The following is an 18,656-nucleotide window of genomic DNA, read 5'->3' on the forward strand; positions in this document are numbered from 1 at the left end:
GCTGTGTGCCTACAGCTCCAAACTCCAGGGCTTTCTACCTGGGGCTGAAGGCGCGCGGCTTTGGAGTCACCGGGGGGGGGGCAGAGATACCCTGCTACGTAACACACATGCGCAGCGTGGGCTTTTTACCTGGAGTTTGGAGCTGGAGGCGCACGGCTTTGGAGCCGTGGGGCGGCGGCGATACCCTGCCGCGTAACGACGCATGCGTAGCATCATTACATAGTGACGCCGTGCCTCCCCCCCCCCCCCGGGTGCATGGCAATTTGCCGCCCCAGGTGTCACGGCAGCTCGCCATGCCGCTGACTACAGCTCCCATCAGCCCTAGCCAGTAAGGCTGTGCTGGCTGAGACTCATGGAACTTGTAGTGCAAAGCAGCTGGAGTTCACCATTGCAGGTTGCATTACAGGATGTGTTTCTTTTCAAAATGAGAGCACCGACTATATACAATGTTTTCATATTATAATCTCTTTATTTACAAATGTACAAGTTGAATGGGTATTACAGCAGCATATAAACAAGCCTATAGGCAGGCAACACTACTACTAATACTAAGGCTCTTAATTATATGCCACCCATCTGACTGTGTTGCCCCAGCCACTCTGGGCGGCTTCCAGCAAAACATTGCTAGATCCACAGCAACATCAATTCTAGACCTCCAAATCATCTCCTTGGTGACTCTGCCAGTCAAAGATCAAATTGCTCCTTACATCTCTTCTGCATCACTCTCTCTCTCCATTGGATAGGACTTGTCAAGAGACAGTCCATCCATGGTGGCTGGAAAGAGCGCAAAGAGCAGCATTAACCGCTCAGCAATGTCCACTTTCACATCAGCAGACTTTGTGGTCACCCTGATTGACAACCATACAGAAGTCTCGTAAATCTGACCATTGTTGTTGGCCCCTCATTCCAAATCTAGTCAAACATAATTTTATCCCACCCCCCATTTCGTCTTAATTCGGGGTGAGTGACAGACACCAAGGTTTCGTTGCCTTTTAGATGTAAGTCTATATGGTTCCTTTCCATTCAATGAAGTAGCCAGTTTTTGACCCAGGAGGGACTGAAATCAAGTCTTTTGAATCTCTGATCCAGAATCGGGACTGGAGAGTGACCCTCCTAAGATGAAATCACATATGTGGGAGAGGAATGATTCCCTAAAGTTTCTCCTGCCCTGCCCTGCTGGCAGCTTGCTCTGTTTTCTGAGGATAACAGTCCCCCCCCCCCAGTTTCCCTAGCTTGACTGTGCTTTCTGTTTGTCCTTAGGAACAATGAGGTATCTTGGTTTGGTGATGTGTGTGGTATCTTTGGTCCCTCAATGGCTAAGGCTAGGTTTGGGATTGGTGCCACCCCTCCCTGCTTCACACATATGGCCTAGATTATTAGCAGCGCCGGCTGGTGCCAAGAAGATCTCTGCTAGGCCGAACCCAGCTCTGGGCCTCTGGGAGCAACCAAGGCACTTTGATATAATTCATCACCTCCTTGGCTGGGCTACGCTGAGCCGCGTCGGGCATCAACAGTCCCCGCAGCATCTCCAATGCCTGGGGAGTAAAACGCCCCCAATGGGGTGGGCGCGGGGAAAAGCGGGGACTGCGATGCCAGCAGACAAAGCTGCGGTAGTACCGGTCGGCGGGTACAGCTGTGAGCCAGGGGAAGTAGCCGGTTAGCACGCAGAAGAGCAGCACTCCCAGGGACCACGTGTCGAGGCTGGGCTGGGCCTCCAAACGAGCTTTGGGACCCAGCGCGCTCAACTCTGGGGCCGTGTATGGCAGGCTCTCTGGCAAAGCCTCAATGGTCCGGCCTCGTGGGCAGCTCAGCCCAAAGTCGGTCAGCTTGATGCGGCGGCACTCGGGGTCACACAGCAGCACGTTCTCTGGCTTGACGTCGCGGTGCACCAGCCCCTTCGTTTCCATGTACTCGAGGGCACTGGCAAGCTGCAGGGCGCAGCGCTTGACCCGCTGCTCAGGCACACCAACCTGGAGGATGAAAGGGAGAGCTGAAAGTCACTTGGGCAGCCACACAAACTCTCCGAAGGTAGAGAGAAACATCTCCAGGCTCCATTCCTCGGTTCTCTGGTAGGGCTGGGCGCTAACTGGTTTTCAACACCATCTAAACATCATGATATACCGATATAGCACAATGTCTGAAATAAGGATGAAACTATGTATAGATGAACAGTAGGGCTGGGGGATACCTGGTTTTCAACATCGTGATATATCAGAAATGTCTGTAGAAGCATTGGCTGGCATGAGTTTTCCCACATTATGATTTTTGCATAGCACACAAACACACATCAGGATTCACAATATATTTTCAGGTCAAAAATTATGAAACTAATACCACGATATGGGCTTCAAACCAGTTTTGGATGATATATTGATATATTGCCCAACCCCATTCTCTGGTGTGCTCAAGCAGGGAGAGATTATATTGTGGGAAATCTTAGGGCAGCTATATGCTTGGGGTCCTCTTTCGAGGTTCATGATTGATTCCCTTTGCATTCACAACTTCTATTCAGCTCAGTTGCCTAAGTCAAGATGAGTGGATGCCCTCTATCTAGTCTTTTTAAGCACTCGCTCTCAGGCAGCTTTCCAGAAAGCAACTTGAAAAGGAGCCGATGAGGAAGAAAATGGTGCCTATGCACTCGTAGGGCTGGCTGTATCTTGTGTTTCTGTGATCATGTGTTTTAAGTATTGCGTTTGGTATCACATAGAAAAGACAGCATGCAGGGAAGCTTTTAAAATATGTTTCTAATTTCTCAAGCATGAAGAGTAGTTAGAAAGCGCAACTGTACGTTGGACTAAAAAGCCCACTTGATTAAACAAGCAGAAGACTTTTTTTAAAAAAATGCAAAAATTATAAGTGTTTATTAAAAACTACATATGGTGAGTACCATCTTCGAAGAGGCATTGTCCCTTCTCATGCAGGAGGAATGCCTCTTCTTAAAAGATGTTTTCTGCTGAAAACTAAAGACTGCATGCTTCTCTCTTCAGAAATATTGTTTTGAATCAGGTTAGCTATATTGATTAGTACGACATTGCACATATCTTTGTAAACCAAGAAAACCTTAAATAAAAATAAAAAAGAAATATTGTTTTGACCTATAGGCAGATTTAACCAACAGAGTAATCAGCTGCAACTCATAGGCAATCTTATTACTACAGGTGGTCCTGGCAGTGAAAACCAGCCTGGTACTATTCCACGATTTGAAATGACTTGGGAGTAGGGGGGAAAGGAGCAAACAAGCAAAGAAACTATTCTCTCACATCTTTCTCTCCCACCATATCTTTTCGAATAGCATGGAATGTGGTGGGGAGTTGCTAACTACAGAAGGCATAAGTGGTCTGTGTCCATGCCTGGTGGGTTTGTTACCTGTGGCACCATGAGCGAGAAGAGGTCACTGGCCAATGCCAACTCCTGTGCAAAGAGTAGTGTTTGGGGGTCTGGAATGCAATCCCAAGGGCAGTGGCAATACAGGGATGGGCCCCCAAAGTCAGCGCAATGCAGTATTCATTCACGAAATCTAACAATTCTGTAGCCTTCTTGCGTACAAATTTCAGTGCCATGGGTGTTCCTGCAAGAGAGAAGATAAGGGGTTCCTCCAGATGACCAATTTATTAAACATTCATCCTGATTTGCTGACAAAAGCTTACACGGAGGTTAGACTATGTCTGATCTTTATGTATTAAGCATTTGTGCTGATTTGTTTGCAGGGCGGTTATAGGACAATGGGCAATTATTCTGCATTCATCTTGATTTGCTTATGGAGTCCTTATCAGTCTTCCCATCAATTGTTCTTTTATTCCACACTTTCCAATGTTCTTCCCTGCCACTTTCATAGTGGCAAAAAGTCTGTTTCTTATTTAAAGTGGATTTATTGTACTAGGGCAACAGAGTGCTTCAGTCTACTTAAATGTGCCGAACTAAATTTATAAAATGTGCTTGGATCCCTCCCACAAAACAGTGGCAATCTGGAGGCAGCCAAGAGACCCTTGGCCCCTGAAAGAGAGGAGAAAATATAAAGGGCTTGAGTGCCCTCCAAGGACATTCCACGTCAACAAGCTAGTCTCACATTTTGCTCTTGTGGTGCAAAAGCGAATACAATTCTTTTCAGCAAAACAATAACATGCTATCAATTTAAATGATGCTGCTTTAGATCCAATATAACTTATTTCAACCAGACAAATCAACCATGACTTCATTTCCCATTGATTTTAGAAGGATCTACAGAGCAATCCTATATATGTCCACTCAGTACCAAAAATAAATCCCAATGATGTAAGCAAGTACTGTACAGGATTAGAGTATAATTGCAACTACATAGTTTAGTTAGGGTCCATCCCAATACTTGAAAATCACCCTTGAAACAATAATGGAGAGAATAACAATTCAAAGATTATAGGAGACTACGTTCACCATTCTGCAGGTATAACAACATCCCCTATTTTCTCCAAAAATTGAAGTGGCACGTACATTTCCTTGTGTTGTGTAGGCTAGCCAAAAAAAAAAAAGTTGTTGGTATTTCTTCTTTGTCAGGAGACCAACAGATCTACATTTCTTCAGAGTAGAATGCAAGCTTCCCAGAGCTGGGAACGGATGAGTTACGTTCTCCTCAGAAAGGATTCTGTTAGCTCTCTTTAGATGGACTCTCCACTCTCACCCCAGAAATCTATTCAACTGACACTTTCTAACGGCCACTTCACCAACAATCTAGAAGAAACTTCTCGGCCCCTTCCTTCAGGTAGAATAGCCTGGACTGATTTAGACACATATCTTACACCTAAGTTCTCTCATAGGTTCAGTGATCTGTTTTGTAGCCTTCTCCGCCTCTCCATCCTCTTGGGTTCTGACCTACCTTGGCGTTGGTGGACTGCCATCAACACATGCCCATAGGAGCCACTGCCAAGCTCTCGGAGGACAGTGTAACTCGTAGCCACCTCCACCTGGGGCAGGTTCTGAGAAGTCAACAACACCATCTCTTCAAGTCGTTTTGCGATGTCACCAGAGACTAGCTTCATGGCTGTTCAGTAGGAGAGACAAAAGAGACTTGGGGTGAATGCAAAAAGACCCTTGACCAACTGCCAATGTACCCTCCTGCATGTACACTTTTTTTGGTGGGTGCCAGGTGACTAAAATGCATAGCAGGAATTGGGACAGGGGTCACCCTTTCTGCATAGAAGGCAGAAGGCCCAATGAGAAAGAAATACTTGGAGAGGCAATGTTCCTGTGCCTTCCGAAATAAACAGTAGGTCTAGGAATTGCCATTTCAATAAAACAGACTGTGCAAAACTCTCATGAGACTGGACCATACTGGACACAGGGGAAAAGGCCTGCAATACTATAAAGACTTCACAATTGCCCATTCACCTTCATAGGTTCAGACAGCGCAAGGCAACCATAATTATGTTATCTCACTACTGCAGATGGTCCCTTCCTTCCTACAGAAAGTGGGGTCATTTGTTACCCAACATGACATGTTTTCCCTCCCCACACTTCCTTGCTCCTGCTACGCCTTGGTCATTACGAAACAGCATGTATTGCCATGTGAGAGCAATGATTCCGTTTTCTGGCACGGAATCAGAAATGATGACACCAGAGTGTTTACATAACCAGACACCCCAGGTATTGGGCTGTGTATCAGCTGCCTCCGAAGGGCAGCCAGATGCTGCCCAACTGGTGGACCAGGTCACAAAAGGAGACACTCAATGCAGAGTCCTGTGCCAGATGGGGGATGATTGCAAAAAGTTTTATGATGCTGGAGTTCAGACTTGGAGAGTGTAAAGAGAGGAGCATCTCTAACAGTGTGCAGAGTGCACAGAGCAACCACAACCAATGCTCACATATTTGGGATCTGGGGAAAACACTTAGGGGGCAGAGAGTGTGATTAACAGGCAGCTGTGTTTCAGTCCTCTTACATTAGACGAAACTGTGAGGACTGGGATGGCAGGGGTGGGGAATAGCTTAAGGATGTTTTAGCTCCACACAACACAAAAGCATTCCTATAATCAGGGCTTTTTTTCTTCTGCAGCTGGAATCCACCAGAATTCAGTTTCAACACCTTTCAAGTGGATGCTGTTGTCATTATAAGAGAACAAGGGAGGCATTCATGGTGAGTTCCAGCACCTCATTTTCTAGAAAAAATAGCACTGCCCATAAAAATACATTTTTCTGCAAGTGGCTCTATAGGTCTTCCTCCCTTGGTGCAGGGTATAAAGCAAGGGAAATACACGTAGGTTGCAATCCCATGCATAAGAGTAAGTCTTGAATTCAGTGGAACATGCTTCTGATTACACAAAGTCAAATGCACTTCCTAGCCTGTCAGTTTTGCACCTGAATTACAGTTACAGGAATTGCAAAGAGCACTCTAAAACCTTTAGGCTTACCTACCTGCCAGGCCTCCAAGACAAATGCTTACCTGCCACAATGGCGCTGGGGCACTTGTGCTTCCTTGTTTCAGAGTGTTTTGTTGACTGACTTGCTGTCTGTCTGTCTGTTTGGGACCTGCCACGTGGAGATCCTCATGGAGCCTTTTATAGCAGCCACTTCCCATCTGGTTCAGTCCAGTCGCACAAATAGGGAAGGAGGCCAAGCCACCCCCTCTCATCTCTTCCCTGCCCCAAAAGGTCAGGGCTCTGGAGTCCAGGCAGTTCCATGGGGAAGGATTAGCAGCCACTTAACAAGGTTATTTTTACCTATGCTTGCCCAGCTGCTTCTACGCATATGTCTATGTATCCCAGATGTTCCTGGAAAGAAGTGCTTCTCTCTTCTCACTCTTCAAAGGCCCGGTGGGTGGCTGAGCTTTGATGAGACAAAGTGTATCAGGCCAGAGAAGAAAGGCCACTGTGCCCTTAGAGATCCATCTTTTCATAACCTGCCAGGCAGCTGGTCACTGCCCCAGCCCCAGCCTCAACCTACAACCCATTCCAGAGCACATCAAACCAAGTAATAATTATTGGTGACAAGCACTAAGCCTGAGAGATAATATATAACTTACTAGGGTGTACCAGCTCACTCTGCTCACTAACCCCCGTCATTCCTCCCACACCAAACCCCTAGAGCTTCCCTTACTTTTCACTTGCCCAACCCCATTTCCAAATCTGCTTTTCAATTCAGCAGCCCCACTTTGTACCCATTTTCCCCTTCACCTCCATGTCCATGCTTCCTCCCTTCTTCCTTTTGTGCAACCCCCCCTGCACAAAAACCACCCTGCATCTTCCTCTTCCCACCCATTGCAACTACTAAACACCCTTTTCTCTTCCACCTATTTATGAAGCCACCTTCACTGCAGACCCCTTCATGCCCCTGCTTTCATCTTCAAACCCAATCACATGCATCCTGCTCCATTCTTTTTTGCAACCTGCTTTGCACCCTCATTCCTTATTTTTTCTCTTGACCCTCCTTACTTGCTTCAACTCTCCCTTGCACATAGAGATCTCTCTTTCCACACCTTCCAGAGTTGTGCAGTCCCATTTGTGCGCATGCACACAGACTCACGCACACCCAATTACCTTCACCCCCTTTCCCTAGCTCTTCCTCCTTTTTTCAAGTCTCCCTTGCGCACAGACCACCCTCAGTTTCCATGCCTCCTCCTCTCTCATATTCTGCAACTCCCTTTGGGCATCCCACCCCATGCTGATATAAGTCACTGCATCTTTAAGATGATTAGAATAGAATGAATAGAATCTTAAGAGCAATCCTGTCGGCATAGCTGCCAAGTTTTCCCTTTTCTCGCGAGGAAGCCTATTCAGCATAAGGGAAAATCCCTGTAAAAAAGGGATAACTTGGTAGCTATGCCTGTCGGTTAGCTTATTCAGTTAGAAAAGGTATCTGTTCTAAATTACTACACTGAAGCTGGAAGACAACACATGATACCAGGAGTGAAATATATGATTATGGGATAGTACTATGTGCAAGTAGATAAATAGGTATTGCTCCGACGGGAAGGTAAACGGCGTTTCTGTGTGCTGCTCTGGTTCGCCAGAAGTGGCTTAGACATGCTGGCCACATGACCTGGAAGCTGTACGCCGGCTCCCTCGGCCAATAATGCGAGATAAGCGCAACCCCAGAGTCGGTCACGACTGGACCTAATGGTCAGGGGTCACTTTACCTTTACCTTTACTATGGAATATTTGAGAACTGTGGAATAGAAGAGGTAGAAATTTAAAACAGCCTTCCAATCTTTAAGGGTCTCTTTCATATTGTTGCAAGCCCTCAAAGGCTATTAAAAACTCCTAGGTCTGAGGCCAATAAACTCAGGAGCCAGGAGGAGATAAAGAAAGAGTCCATTGATTTATTACTTTCCAAGCACTAGGTTACAGTCAGATCGTTCCAACTGTTCCGACTGCCATTGTTTCAAACCAGCTGCAACCGTGACTCCTTGGCCTGGGGTGTGTGTGATATTTATAAGTTTTTACAGAAAACATTTCAATTTTCTCCAATCATATGCATAGAAACATTTTCCCATTACCTCATTCTACTTGTTGGATACATTTCATGTTAGTGCGTTTGTGCAAGCTTAGCATAGGCACCGGCTGTCATCTATATGGCCAAGTAGATAAATAGGTACCGCTCTGGTGGGAAGGTAAACATAGCTGCCAAGTTTTCCCTTTTCTCGCGAGGAAGCCTATTCAGCATAAGGGAAAATCCCTGTAAAAAAGGGATAACTTGGCAGCTATGAAGGTAAACAACATTTCCGTGCGCTGCTCTGGTTCGCCAGAAGTGGTTAGTCATGCTGGCCACATGACCCGGAAGCTGTCTGCGGACAAACACCAGCTCCCTCGGCCTATAGAGCGAGATGAGCGCCGCAACCCCAGAGTCGTCTGCGATTGGACCTAATGGTCAGGGGTACATTTACCTTTTATATGGCCTCCATATAGAAACATTGTGTTATATTTTTATAGCAAAATTTATTGTGCTTTGTTGAACCTATGTGTATAAAAATGTGATAAAAAAGTTAGCTTCTCTTCCTGTGGGAAAGGGCGCTTGCATAACAAAAGCTTTTTCGGCAGTTTCTAAGCTTTTTCTTGGCATTTTCTTAGAGCTACAGGCTTCTATAAGTTCATTTTTCCCAGTCTTACCAATTTGGGGGCCCCTCCCTCAATCTCACTGTACTTAAATAATGCAAAAGATTAAGAAAAGCAGCGATGGAGAGACACTGAGGCTTAAAAACTAACACCAAAAAACTTAACACAACAGAGTTCCCCAACTCCCTTCTTGCTCAAACCTTGTTTTAAACTGCCACCTCCTTGCCTCAGTATTACCCTTGCTTGCTCTACTCAAGCCTCTGCCATTTAGTATTGCCATTTCCTCCTGCTTTATTCAAACTCCTGTTGTTTAAAGGTGCTCGGTGTTGCTCCACTCCCACTTTAGTCAAACCTCTGCCATTGTTTCAAACCACCATTTCCCCCCTCTCTGTTTCCATCCCTTCCTGCTCCCATGCCATGGCCACTAGTACAACCTGCCTTCATTTTTGCTCCTCTATCCCTCCCGGACTTTGTGCAAATCCAGGGGTGTGGTGTGACACTACAAATCATCCAGTGGGGGCTTCAGAAATACATTCTTACATTTTTATAATATTGAGGCACAAGGAGGAAGACAAAACGGCTTGCTATCACCAATTGTTTGTGAATCAGAAACACCTAAGGATCATCAAAAGAATCCTGATCTGCCCATTTCTGTTTCATATTATTGACACACGGGTCCCACTTTCCAAGCACAATGCATTCCCAGGAAATTGTTCATCAGGCAAACGTTTTGCTTAACAAGCTGACAATTTCCATTCTTTCCTATGGGAACATTTCTACTGTATTTGTCCAATATACCTCCTCCCTCCCTCCATGGTTTCTTCCTGAAACAGCTGCAGCCAACCATCAAATGAGAGACAAAGGGAAAGCTGATTTGTCCAATCTCTCCTGCTCCCTGATTTGTCTGGTCTCTCTCCCCACTTCCTCCCTGCCTGGTTTAAGCCTGAAAATGGCTGCCACTGACCAGCAAATCACAAACAAGTAAGGGAATCAGCTGTTCGGATATCTGAATTGGTGGTGTGTATGGTAAGGTTTGGGTACTAATTCCTTGTGTTTGGATAATTGAATTTTCACATAGCAAGCATTCAGAAAGCAAGACCTGCACGTAATTTGATTCGGTGTTCGTCATTCTGTATTTTATGATTTTATATACTACCTAGTATTTTATATACTACCTTGATATTTTTTCTGAGTTGATGGTTTATAACTATATTATGTTATATTATATTAATTATATACCAAATATTATATATTATATATATTATATATTTGGTATATGAATATATACCAATATTATATACCAAAAACATTACGCAATTGCTTCACATTTCTCACTTCCGCAAGGCATGGGAAGTTCTAAGGCAGCTTGAACAAGGATAGTTTCCACTGGAGGACAACATACTGCAATATCTATTTCCTCACAGGCTGAATAGGCAAGCAATATGTTTTAATGTTCTTGTGCATTTTAATTATGTTTATAGTTGTAAACCACTTACTGGCATTTGAGCATATAAGTGGTATATAAAATAAATAAGAAAGCAGTTACAGAGGCTGGCAACGCCGGCCCCAAGTAAGCATCAGTGCCATACCCAGAAGCCTGTTTTTGACAGCCAAGTACTTTTTAGCAATGCTGTTTTCCCCTGGCTAAATTCAAATTGCCCAAAGTGTCCCTTTCCAGCTCCACCCAAGTCATCTGGGTGTTACACATTCCAGAAGTTTGGAATAGCCATTGCCCATCAAATACCAGGCTATACAAAAACCTAGACAGTAGTAAGGGCTACTTTGCGTAATGAAGAATAAGGCTTGTGATGTTATAGGGCAACTATACAGTTGCTTTTTCACACAATATATCTGCACAAATATATCCCATCAAGAGCTACCTACTAGCGTGGATGGCAGGAGTGCCAACTTGAATAAATATTGGGAGAAGGACCAGGTATGCCGCATCCTGCATACCGGTAATTGATCACAAGACACAGTGCATGCACAACCATTTGAATGACAATGCCCATCAACTCTGGGGGGACCAGCCCCCTCAAATATTTCATTAGGGAAGCCAAAGGCCCCTTGGCCCCTGGGAGTTGGCTCCTGTGGTGGATGGGAAACATGGAGATAGTGTTCAACTGAAAGCAGTCATGTGTAGATGAACATGCACAAAAGCTCATGCAGAAAAATCAGATCCATGTGACCATGGGTAGGTAAACTAAGGCCCGGGGGCCGGTTCGCCCAATCGCCTTCTAAATCCAGCCCATGGACGGTCCGGGAATCAGCATGTTTTTACATGAGTAGAATGTGGGCTTTTACTTAAAATGCATCTCTGAGTTATTTGTGGGGCATAGTAATTTGTTCATTCCCCCCTCCAAAAAAAAATAGTCTGGCCCCCCACAAGGTCTGAGGGACAGTGGACCAGCCCCCTGCTGAAAATGTTTGCTGACTGATGTGTACATCAACACTTTGGTGAGTACACAGCCACTGTTCAGCAATTTTGATAGACCCTGAAAGCTTAGAATTGAGTACCCCTTCTCACCAGATCTGTTTACCTGATGTGCATCAACAGGAAGCCTTCTGCAAAAGGGCCTGCTGATAAGTGTATTTTCCCTGAACAGATTTTTGTCCTGACCTTTGCTTATTCCTTGGCAGCCTTTGCCTAGCGTGTGGCTTGCCCTTTGCCAGTGGTGGCTTACTGATGTACAAACGCAATGATCTCCCCCTGGGGAAGGGCTGGGGGGGGGGGCTTATACAGGCAGGTGGGCAGCGCGCTGTTTGTTTGGTCTGGGTTTCCATAGAGAGTCACTCGCTGAAATTCTTTAGTGCTCTTGGAGAGAAGGGGGCAAAGAGAGGAGCGGAGGGAAAGTTATCCTGGTGTGCAGAGCTGAGCTTTTTCAGCAGGCACTATTGCCTGTCTGGGGCATAATGCTAGAAAAAGGCAAGTAACTTCTCCTCCTTTGTGGGGCTTGTCAGATGTGCTGTCGGGGCAGGATTTGGGGGCAGAAGTCCAGAGCCCTGCTGAGAAAAAGCTCCCTCATATGCAATGCAGCAGGACTGGCTTACGAGCATTCGAAGAACGTCCCACCCCTCACAAGGCAATTTGGAGTAAGTGAAGTATTACCATCGATAGAGCACTCCCCCCCCCCCATCCATAAAGTAATGGTGTTAAGGAAACTAATGGAAGGAAAGTACAACAGTTTCTTCAGGGGGCAGATTCAAGAGGGAATGGGAAATTTTACCCCTCCAGTGCCAACTTCAGTATGTAAAATGACGCATGAAAGGGACATCATTCACATATCAAGTCTGTTGATGCTGCTGCTGTTTTTACAGGAAAAGCTTGGAGGAGAAATCCATTGAACCAGGGCCCTCTATATGTCGTTGGGCTCCACGTCCCATCAGACCAAGTGAATATGGCCAGTGGTCAGGAGGGATGATGGGAGCTAGTCCAACAAACATCCTGCAGGCTGAGCATCAGCCCTTCGCACACTAAACCTTTTCCCCTCTTGCATCTTAGCACCTCACAGCCAGTCATTCCAAGCATTTTCTCCCTTTCTTCAGTTATTGGAGGTGGGAAAGGGAGCAAAGTGCCTGAAACAGCCAACCAATGGAACAACCAACCACCAGTGGAAAGGTAAGATGCAGGAAGAGAGAATTTTAGCTCCTCTCTCCCACATGCAGGCTTTTTTTTCCAGCTCGAGCTTGCTGGGACTCAGTTCCGACACCTCTCAGGTGAGGCAGGTGTTAATGGTGAGTTCCAGAACCTTTATCTAGAAAAGTAGGACTCACCCTCCCCCCCCTTCCTGGCACCACTTTACATGTGAACAAGCAAGACACCGAAAAAAGAAAGCGGTCTGCCACATCACAATCCAATGTGTATGTTTTTAAAGATGAAGTGTCTTTGCCCAAAGTATTGGAAATAGTGTTCTTTTCTGTTATTTGACGAAGCGTCTTGGTGGGCAGGGTAAAACGTCTTCACAACCGAATTGAAGACTTTCCTGAGCTTCGGGCTGCGCCTTGTCAGAAACCTCCCAGCTTGATACCACCGGGCCTAATGAATGAGGAGGTTTATAACTTGGTTTGAATAACATTGCCTCACCTCCGCCATCTTTGTTCGATGTGGGTTACATAAGCTCACCCAGGTTGGTCACCGACCTGTGAACTATCCAGGCCAGTCATCTCTGGGGCCTGGAGCCATGACAACCCCCTCCCTATAAACACGTTTGCTCCTTTAGAGTCAAGATTGTTCCGTTGCCATAGCCACAGATGGCTCATGCAGCTTCCATCCCTTGGGGTCCAGGGTGGGTCAGGAACCGGACCCATTATGATGTCCATTGTTCCATTCCATGACTGATCCTCCTTAACCGCCAGTCTTGCTCCCCTGGAGCCCATCCAGCTGGCGGGTGGCACGTTCCTGCCTAATGAACCTCCAGGCAACAGCTGCAGACTTGGGCGCTGTTTACCTTGGCAAGGGTGCTTTCTGTTGGTCATTATCCTGGCACAGTAATGAGGGGATCAACACTCAGCTGGTATTTTGAGCTGGAGTTTTAGCGTCATGTATAGATCAAGATAAACCAGTGACTTTATGTGGCATGCTGTGGGTTGTTGTTAATAATAATAATAATAATAATATTTTGCTACAACCACCTCTGTGTTCACAATGTGTTCTAGCCTCTGTTTCTAGCAATGTTTATTCAGAGCATGAGATCCCAGTTTGGATTTCAGGTCAACCAGAACTTGCTGTGTGGCCTCAGACAGGCCTCAGACCAGGCACCCCCAAACAGTGGCCCTCCAGATGTTTTGGACTACAATTCCCATCATCCCTGACCACTGGTCCTGTTAGCTAGGAATCATGGGAGTTGTAGGCCAAAACATCTGGAGGGCCACTGTTTGGGGATGCCTGCCTCAGATTCTCAGGCCCCCCTCATGTGCCACTATTGGGATGAATAATACTGGCAGACCTCACAGTATTGTTGTATTACTGGAATGTGAGTGCTTGTAGCATTTCTAGGAAAACACTAAAGCATCATTAGTGCTTGACTGTATTGAAAATGAAACCACTGTTAGATAGCGCTTACGTATGCAAAAACATGGATAACATAAAGTGAAGCAAGCTTCTAAAGGAGACCTGTCATTAGGAACACGGTAATAACATTAAAAACTTATCTAGTCAGGCATCTGGTTATCAGAGAGGCCTATGGGAAGTCTGCAAGAACCCTCATTGGCTCTTTTAGGAGGCTGAAGCTATGACTTTGTATGCATACATTAGCTATACAAGCACACTGAACCTACCAAAGCTGAAAAAATTAATTATTTCCTTACTGTGTAATAATTACACTTAATTTACTTTAGGATCCAGAATTAATGTCCTGTTTTTATTTCCTAGATTCCCATCTCAACTTTCCCTCAAGCAATATTTCTAGAAAAAGGTTCTTAGGTGTATGTGGTCTCCCCCTTTCCCATTTCTATCCTCACAAGAAACCTGTGAGGTAAATTTATTATGCTGAAAAGTGGCGACTGGACATTACAACAGTAAAGGAATTTGAACACAGATTTCTCCTAAGTCCTATTGCTATTGCCCACATCATACTTGCTTTCCCGTTTCTCTCTCCCTTCTTAGGAGCTTTCAAGATGGTCAAAAAGCAGGTTATAAATGTAAATCATAATGGGTTTGCTCCCCTTCATGGATCAATGCCTTGTCGTGGCGAAGGGGCTTGAATAACTCAGAGAAGCTATGAGCTATGCCATGCAGGGCCACCCAAGATGGACAGGTCATAGTGGAGAGTTTTGACTAAACGTGATCCACCTGGAGAAGGAACTGGCAAGCCACTCCAGTATCCCTGCCAAGAAAACTCCATGGACAAAGACAACAGGCATATAAAAGTTATGACGCTGGAAGATGAGCCCCTCAGGTCGGAAGGCGTCCAACATGCTACTGAGGAAGAGCGGAGGACAAGTACAAGTAGATTCAGAGCTGATGAAGCGGCTGGGCCAAAGCCGAAAGGATGCTCAGTTGCGGATATGCCTGGAAGCGAAAGGAAAGTCCGATGCTGTAAAGAAAAATATTGCATAGGAACCTGGAATGTAAGAACCATGAGTGGAGGTAAGCTGGATGTGGTCAAAAATGAGATGACAAGAATAAATATCGACATCCTGGGCATCAGTGAACTAAAATGGAAGGGAATGGGCGAATTCAGTTCGGGTGACTATCATATCTACTACTGTGGGCAAGAATCCTGTAGCAGAAATGGAGTGGCCCTCATAGTCAACAAAAGAGTGGCAAAAGCTGTAATGGGATGCAATCTCAAAAATGACAGAATGATCTCGATACGAATCCAAGGCAGACCTTTTAACATCACAGTAATCCAAGTTTATGCACCAACTACCGGTGCTGAAGAAAGTGAAATTGACCAATTCTATGAAGACCTACAACAACTTCTAGAAATGACACCAAAGAAGGATGTTCTTCTCATTACAGGGGATTGGAATGCTAAAGTAGGGAATCAAGAGATAAAAGGAACAACTGGCAAGTTTGGCCTTGGAGTTCAAAATGAAGCAGGGCAAAGGCTAATAGAGTTCTGTCAAGAGAACAAGCTGGTCATCACAAACACTCTCTTCCAACAACACAAGAGACGACTCTACACATGGATATCACCAAATGGGCAGCATCGAAATCAGATTGATTATATTCTCTGCAGCCAAAGATGGAGAAGCTCTATACAGTCAGCAAAAACAAGACCTGGAGCTGACTGTAACTCAGATCATCAGCTTCTTATAGCAAAATTCCAGCTTAAACTGAAGAAAGTAGGAAAAACCACTGGGCCAGTAAGATACAATCTGAATCAAATCCCTTATGAATACACAGTGGAAGTGAGGAACAGGTTTAAGGATTTAGATTTGGTGGACAGAGTGCCTGAAGAACTATGGATGGAGGCTCGTAACATTATACAGGAGGCAGCAACGAAAACCATCCCAAGGAAAAGGAAATGCAAGAAAGCAAAATGGCTATCCAACGAGGCCTTACAAATAGCGGAGGAGAGGAGGCAAGCAAAATGCAAGGGAGATAAGGAAAGATACAGGAAACTGAATGCAGATTTCCAAAAAACAGCAAGGAGAGACAGGAGGGTCTTCTTAAATGAGCAATGCAAAGAAATAGAGGAAAACAATAGAATGGGGAAAACCAGAGATCTGTTCAAGAAAATTGGAGATATGAAAGGAACATTTCGTACAAAGATTACCATAATCAAGGACAAAAGTGGTAAGGACCTAACAGAAGCAGAAGACATCAAGAAGAGGTGGCAAGAATACACAGAGGAATTATACCAGAAAGATATGGAGGTCTCATACACCCCAGGTAGTGTGGTTGCTGACCTTGAGCCAGACATCTTGGAGAGTGAAGTCAAATGGGCCTTAGAAAGCATTGCTAATAACAAGGCCAGTGGAAGTGATGATATTCCAGCTGAACTATTTAAAATTTTAAAAGATGATGCTGTTAAGGTGCTACACCCAATATGCCAGCAAGTTTGGAAAACTCAGCAATGGCCAGAGGATTGGAGAAGATCAGTCTACATCCCAATTCCAAAGAAGGGGAGTGCCAAAGAATGCTCCAACTACCGCACAATTGCGCTCATTTCACACGCTAGCAAGGTTATGCTTAAAATTCTACAAGGCAGGCTTAGGCAGTATGTGGACCGAGAACTCCCAGAAGTGCAAGCTGGATTTCGAAAGGGCAGAGGAACCAGAGACCAAATAGCAAACATGCGCTGGATTATGGAGAAAGCTAGAGAGTTCCAGAAAAACGTCTACTTCTGCTTCATTGACTATGCAAAAGCCTTTGACTGTGTCGACCACAGCAAACTATGGCAAGTTCTTAAAGAAATGGGAGTGCCTGATCACCTCATCTGTCTCCTGAGAAATCTCTATGTGGGACAAGAAGCTACAGTTAGAACTGGATATGGAACAACTGATTGGTTCAAAATTGGGAAAGGAGTACGACAAGGTTGTATATTGTCTCCCTGCTTATTTAACTTATATGCAGAATTCATCATGCGAAAGGCTGGACTAGATGAATCCCAAGCCGGAATTAAGATTGCCGGAAGAAATATCAACAACCTCAGATATGCAGATGACACAACCTTGATGGCAGAAAGCGAGGAGGAATTAAAGAACCTTTTAATGAGGGTGAAAGAGGAGAGCGCAAAATATGGTCTGAAGCTCAACATCAAAAAAACCAAGATCATGGCCACTGGTCCCATCACCTCCTGGCAAATAGAAGGGGAAGAAACGGAGGCAGTGAGAGATTTTACTTTCTTGGGCTCCTTGGTCACTGCAGATGGTGACAGCAGTCACGAAATTAAAAGACGCCTGCTTCTTGGGAGAAAAGCAATGACAAACCTAGACAGCATCTTAAAAAGCAGAGACATCACTTTGCCGACAAAGGTCCGTATAGTTAAAGCTATGGTTTTCCCAGTAGTGATGTATGGAAGTGAGAGCTGGACCATAAAGAAGGCTGATCGTCGAAGAATTGATGCTTTTGAATTATGGTGCTGGAGGAGACTCTTGAGAGTCCCATGGACTGCAAGAAGATCAAACCTATCCATTCTTAAGGAAATCAGCCCTGAGTGCTCCCTGGAAGGACAGATCGTGAAGCTGAGGCTCCAATACTTTGGCCACCTCATGAGAAGAGAAGAATCCTTGGAAAAGACCCTGATGTTGGGAAAGATTGAGGGCACTAGGAGAAGGGGACGACAGAGGACAAGATGGTTGGACAGTGTTCTCGAAGCTACGAACATGAGTTTGACCAAACTGCGGGAGGCAGTGCAAGACAGGAGTGCCTGGCGTGCTATGGTCCATGGGGTCACGAAGAGTCGGACACGACTAAACGACTAAACAACAACAACAACAACAATGGGTTTGCTAAAATTCTCCTGAATGCCACCAAGGCAGCAGCAGCAGCAGCAACAACAACAACAACAACAAGTGCTTCACACATTCTTGGCCAACTATGCAACAAGTCAGCTTTGATCTTTGAAGGGTCTGAAATCCACAATATGCAACTGTTGCACCACCTAAGAAACTGACTAGGCAGCTGCTGCAACTGTCAGATGCACCAAAAGGAAAAACAAAATTACTGTACTGTACTCACACACGTGCTATGTACCAGGTCTGTGGCTCCCCCAGCTGGCAATTCAGAGAACTACAGCCATTTCCTAAAGTGGGGTTTAAAGGAAAATTCACCTGCTGTATAGCTTAGTCCTGCTTATATTTCCTCAGACGTGAGTCCGACATAATTTAATTAATCTTACTTTCAAGTCAGTGAGCACAGAATTGCAGCTTCCTGTTGCCTTTTTTCACAGGATACAGTACTTAAAATCTCTTCTTCTTCAGCGACCACTTGTAGCCGAGTAAGTTTGTCTTCCATGAACACGGTCTTTACTAGGCATCCCCAAACTTTGGCCCTCCACATGTTTTGGACTACAATTCCCATCTTCCCTGACCACTGGTCCTGCTAGCTAGGGATCATGGGAGTTGTAGGCCAAAACATCTGGAGGGCCACAGTTTGGGGATGCCTGGTCTTAACAGTGAGTCCGTAAGTGACTGTGGAGGGAGGCCAATTCTGACTCCACATGTCCTTCCACAGTTGGGACATAGGTT

General features: G+C 45.3%; 1 protein-coding gene and 1 long non-coding RNA gene across 2 annotated transcripts; one reads left to right on the forward strand and one right to left on the reverse strand.

Moving 5' to 3' along the window:
• Positions 1-446: 446 nt before the first annotated feature.
• LOC118095082 (serine/threonine-protein kinase SBK2) lies at positions 447-6,497 on the reverse strand. The gene is given in 5 exon segments (XM_035136029.3): positions 447-1,970; positions 3,367-3,422; positions 3,425-3,568; positions 4,850-5,014; positions 6,410-6,497. Coding segments are annotated over 4 exon segments (957 nt in total). The 5' UTR covers positions 5,013-5,014; positions 6,410-6,497; the 3' UTR covers positions 447-1,376.
• Positions 3,564-11,406, forward strand: LOC148683919 (uncharacterized). Its single transcript, XR_015946739.1, has 3 exons — positions 3,564-4,735; positions 6,023-6,103; positions 10,362-11,406. It is a non-coding gene; the product is annotated as an uncharacterized LOC148683919 (long non-coding RNA).
• Positions 11,407-18,656: the final 7,250 nt, after the last annotated feature.

The sequence above is a fragment of the Zootoca vivipara genome, chromosome 12 (genome assembly GCF_965207765.1).
Source record: "Zootoca vivipara chromosome 12, rZooViv2.hap1.1, whole genome shotgun sequence".
In the NCBI taxonomy this organism is placed as follows: Eukaryota; Metazoa; Chordata; class Lepidosauria; order Squamata; family Lacertidae; genus Zootoca; species Zootoca vivipara.